Source organism: Condylura cristata, unplaced genomic scaffold (assembly GCF_000260355.1).
Source record: "Condylura cristata isolate star-nosed mole 26May11 unplaced genomic scaffold, ConCri1.0 scaffold00031, whole genome shotgun sequence".
Classification (NCBI taxonomy): domain Eukaryota; kingdom Metazoa; phylum Chordata; class Mammalia; order Eulipotyphla; family Talpidae; genus Condylura; species Condylura cristata.
In genome coordinates, this window is record NW_004567132.1 from 7,152,539 (window position 1) to 7,157,928 (window position 5,390).

General features: G+C 37.8%; 1 protein-coding gene across 2 annotated transcripts in view; it reads left to right on the forward strand.

The window, feature by feature from the left end:
* Positions 1-4,814, forward strand: part of KIAA1841 (KIAA1841 ortholog) — a 52,209-nt gene extending 47,395 nt beyond the window's left edge. For both annotated transcript variants that reach the window (XM_012731582.1, XM_004691427.2), the window contains 2 exons: positions 2,294-2,385; positions 3,646-4,814. In XM_012731582.1, coding sequence (XP_012587036.1) covers positions 2,294-2,385; positions 3,646-3,682 — 129 coding nt within the window. In that variant the 3' untranslated portion in view covers positions 3,683-4,814. The remainder of the gene's footprint in view (positions 1-2,293; positions 2,386-3,645) is intronic.
* The last annotated feature ends 576 nt before the right edge of the window (positions 4,815-5,390 follow it).

The window sequence follows — 5,390 nt, forward strand, 5'->3', positions numbered from 1 at the left end:
AATAAATAAATCTTTAAAAAAAAAAAAAAAGAAAGAAAGAACCAGAGACAGAGTGGGGAGCAGAACAGGCAGATAGATGAAGTACACTGCTGAGGGGAGCAGCGGGAAGGTCAGGAGAGTCCTGCCACACCTGTGGATCACCTCCGGGGCTGGGGATCAAACTCACATTGAAACAGCTGCAAGCTGCAGCTTGCTTGCAGTGCTGCACCCTAACCCATTGTGCCACCAGAGAGGGCCTTAAGCAGAATTTTAACAATGTAATTTAAATAGTTTGATGTTCTATGCCTTTTAGCTCATTCATATAAAAGTTTCCCACCGTTTCATTATCCACAATCAGTAGGTTTTCTGTAACACACAGAATAAAGTACATTGTCACTGGAAGTCTCATATTACTACCTAGAAAATGGCTTTCAAAAAATCACTGATTTTAATAAACTTTTCGTGCAGTGCTTACAAGCATAGTAAAAAATTTTTTTGATGTTGGGTCAGGCATATATTTCTTAACTGCGTCATTAAAAGCATGATCCATAACATCTAATTGGACTTTATCAAAATTTTTAAGTTCTTTTGAAAGACACTGTCAAGACAATGAAAAGATGAAACATAAATTATGAGAAAATATGGGTAAAATACCTAACTGGTAAAGAATTGTATCTAGAACATATAAAGAACTCATAAAATTCAGTAATAATATAAGCAATCCAATAGACATAAATGAACAAAAGATTAAACAGGCACTTCATTGAAAGGAGGGATGTATCAATAGATGTCAAACAGTAAGCATATGAAAGATGCAGCATCATTAGTTTTAGGGAAATGTAAATTAAAGCCTGGGTGGGATACCACAGTACTAACGAAGATTTTGAAAAATTACTGCAAGAATGGGGAGCAACTATAACTCTCATAACTAGTAGGGATGCAAAAAGGAACGGCCACTTTGGAAAGCACTTTGGCACTATCTTAAAAAGTTAAAAATGGGCCCTCCCTGGTTGCACAAGGGGTTAAAGTGTAGCACCTTGAAGCTTTCTGCAGGACAAGTTGGATCCCCCATCAGGGAAGTGAGTTACATGGCATCCTGTCCACTGCTCTCCTCTGCAGTGTATTTTGGTCAATCTGCCTGTTCCGTTCTTCACTCTGTCTCTGGTGAATCTTCTCACTCCTCCCGTACCTCCGACCTGTACCCCAGTTCTTGTATGCATAAATAAGTAAGTCTTTTAAAGAAAAGTTAAGCATTCTCTTATCCTACAGATCAGTTCATACATGTTTACAGTAGTACCCGGCCTGGCACGCCACAAGGGCATGGGACTGGCCTGGTGCTGCAGGGGGCTGTGTGCAGCTCCCATGGCCAAGCTCCAGTTTGAGACAGGGCCTTGGTGGGGGATGTCCCTCTCTGCCCTCGTAAAAAAAAAAAAAATTTTTTTTTCATCACAAAAAACAACCCAAATAGTCTTTACCTGACAAAGGAGTAAAAGGAGTAAAAGTATGGTACTTATATGTGCAGCAATGTAGATGAAGGAACAGGGTACTTATATGTGCAACAATGTAGATGAAGCTACTATACGTTATGCTAAGTGAAAGCCAAATTCCAAAGGATCTATGTAATTCTTTTTATATAGTGTTCTGGAAAATGAAAAACTTACGGGCATAAAATAAATCAGTAGTAGCCAGCAATTGATACTGGCAAATGGGTTGACTTAAAAAGAGGCAGAAGGGGATGAGGTACAGGGAATTTTCTTTGTGTGATAGAACTGCTCTGTGTCTCTACTTTTTTTTTTTCTCTAAGATTCATTTATTTATGCATACAGAACTGGGGTATAGGCCAGAGGTACAAGGGAGGTGAGAGGATACATCAGAGGCAGAGTGGGGAGCAGAACAGGAGGATTAACTGAAATACACTGCTGAGGGGAGCAGCAGGTGAGACAACAGAGGTCTGCTGCACCATGTGGGTCACCTCCCCTGCAAGGGATCAAACTAGCGCTGAAGCTGCTGTGGCTAGTTTTGCGGTGCTGCGCTTTAACCCATTTGCTACCACGGAGGGACCTCTGTGTCTCCATTGTTATAATGGTTACACAAACAATTACATTTGTCAAAATTTGAATTGTACACTAGAAAAGAATGAACATTACACTAATTATGTAAAATTATACATATAAATTATAACTCAAAGTACCCATGCCCGACTTTTAGAACTTACTAATAAATTACTTCTGAGTTAAAATGTGTGCTGTTTTAATAAAGGAGAGCTTTTGTTTATTTCCTAAAGATAATTTAATTTTGCTCCTTCTCTCTGCAGTTTGCGGGAGGTATTTACTCCAGGCTAGAAGCACAAATCAAGGCCTCAGTGCCAGTCAGTGCCCGGCAAACCAACTCAGAGAAAAACACAAGGTAAATCAGCATAAGCAAACTAAGAATGCGACTGGCTATGGGTGACTTTTTTTTTGTATGGGAAGCCTCTTTGTTTTTTTAAAGATCTATTTATTTATGCATATAAGAACTGGGGTGTAGGCCAGAGGTGTGTGTAGGGGTGTGTGAGAGGATTCACTAGAGACAGTGGGGAATAGAACAGTTGTATTTAAATGCTCTGCTGCGGGGAGCAGTGGGCAAGAAGGAGAGGTCTGCTGCACCATGTGGTTCACCACCCTGGCCAGGGATCACACTTGTGCTTCATTGGCTAGTGATAGCTTGATAGTGCTTGACCGCTCTGAGATTTTAATCCCTGCACCACCAGGGAGGCCCATGAAAACAAAGTTTAATGAAAGTAATAGGGCCTGGGGGTTAAGTCTCAAGCTATCACCTCTGTGGCCTGAGTTTGATACCCGGCCAGGGAGCTAAGCCACATATGGTGATGCAGATCTCTCTTCTCTTGCCCACTGCTCTCCTTAGCAGTGTATTAAATCCACCTGCCCTGCATTTTGTTGAATCCTCTCACTCACCTCCTCCACATCAGCCCTCATGCAGCTCTGGCCTACATACATAAATAAATAAATAACATCTTTAAAAATAAAATGTATAGTTTATTATGTTTTCTGTTTGAAGCAGCTCTGTTGAGTCCCCTGCTGATAAAAATGTAAGCAGTAGTGCTATGAATTAGCAGAATTTTAGTTTATAGTTTATATATTATTTATATAAATCATTGAGGTCATTCTCTTTCTTTGTTTTAATTTATTCTCTTAATAAAATCTAATCTCTGGGTCCTATGTCATTTTACTGCACAATTTTCTTATAAAGGTTAACATTAAGAGATTTGATCATTAGTACTCCAGATCTAAATACCTAATCTGCAATTCTGAAATCCAGGAATCTCAGAAAGCCAGATGATTTTTTCATACATAAGTGGTAAATAAAACCTAACTGTGCTACAATAGTGCTATTTATAATTCTTATTTACCCATTTGATGTAAATGTTCATTTCTTTGAAGAAATACTCACGTGGTTCAATTATGTGACATTGTTCCAAATGTATATACTTATCTCGCCCAAACCAAAAAGCACTGAATTCCAAAATACTAATAATTCACTAATAATTCAAAGAGGTTTAAAAAGTGGATTATGGAACTATATGAAGTTTTATTAAACCTTCATACTGTCAAGCAAACATAATTAAAACCACTGTAACTGACTTTCTTTTCTGTTTAAAAAATCTAGGTCTAAAAATCGTTTTGGTCAAGGGCGTCCTGCATAAAGCACCGTAAAATATGAATGAAAAGACAGAAGACACACCTGTAGATGTCTGAAAGTGCTCACTTCTTGAAACTCTTCAGAATGATGACTTTTAAATGTATTAAGTTATTTATTAATCATTCATGCAAACCATATAAATGCTAAGGAAAATATATGGTTCTTATAAAATCTAATTGTAAATATGAAGCATCTTCACTCTTAATTTTCTGTAGTGTGATCTGGACTGTAGAAAACTATTATTTACAAATTTGCATAGTTAAGGTTCCTAATATTTGTCATCCTTGTTTTATTTATTTGAGAAAGAAGAGACCTAAATTCTTAAGTAGCTAAGATGTTTTTTAAGCCGTGGAGAGCAGAGCTGGTAGTGCTGTCATGCATGTGCACTGACTGTGGTGTGTCTTTTGGGCTAGAAATCTTGGGATACCATTGAGGACTACAATTTTTTGTGATAAAATTCCCAGTGATGTTACTTTTAGGTTTGCATGAATGCTAAGGAGTCACAGACCTCAAGATTGCGTTAAATAAAGTTTCAAGATGAGACATTACCTGTGTTGGGCAGAAGAGTTCATTTTTTCCAGCGTAATTCCATGGAAAGCACAATGTTAATCCAATCTTTTTTCTCCTTTTGGTTTTTAATGCATACCTGTTGGTCATCTAAAGTGAGATTTCTAATTATTGCCTCTTTCTTCTACAAGCCACTATTATTCTGAATTTCCTGAAATAACTGTTGGAAGTTTTGGGATAGTAAAATCACTTCAGTTGTATGACACTCCTACCACCCCTACTGTGTTATTCTCAGGGCTGTAAATCCCAATCATAGCCCTTTAAAATGTTTATTGCTAACCAAACAGGAAGAGCTCAGGGAAAATATGTTTAAGCCAGAAGCATATGAAAAATTACACAGAGTGTAGGTCTCTGAAAAACTTTAAGATGCACTGTTTGTATTTTTAGTCTTCATTTGCCCTCGAGTTGAAATTCTTTGTTATTTAGAGGACAGGCTTTGCTAATGTGTAACAGGAGGGCAGTTTCTGTTGAAATGCTCAAAAATTACTTTCAATCTACACTGAATCTAACAAATAGTTCCTTTTGTTTTTATGTGTACAAGAACTGGGATACAGGTCAGAGGTTTGGGAGATGAGAGGATTCAATAGAGACAGAATGGGGAACAGAACAGGCAGATTGAAATACACTGCTGAGGGGAGCAGCAGGCAGGACAGGAGTGTTCTGCCACGCCATGTAGGTCACCACCCTGGCTGAGAATCAAGCTCATAGTGCAGTGGCTGAGATAGCTTCATAGTGCTATGCTTTAACCCCTTGAGCCACCAGGGAGGCCCCAAAAATCATTTTTAATGAATGGCTAGTTGATAAGTGAAACTGATGTTATTTGATGTTATATAACTTTGCCAAGAATTTTGAACTTCTGCTTGGGAATTTTGTTCCATTTTATGCATTTTTCAAGTTGTTTGATATTTTGACATGGATTTTAAGATTATTTATTTTAAAAGAAAATGTTTGCAGCATATTATCTGCCTGTCAAATACCAGAGTTTTGTTATAGGTTATTATTATTATTCTCCTATTAAAAGGATTTAGGTATGTACATGTATTTAGTGTGGTGATGGTCACAACTTAAAAAAAGAAAATATGCTTTCTTCATTCTTAACTGATGACAGCAAGGCAAATTATTTCTCCCCTGGGGGGACTGCACCA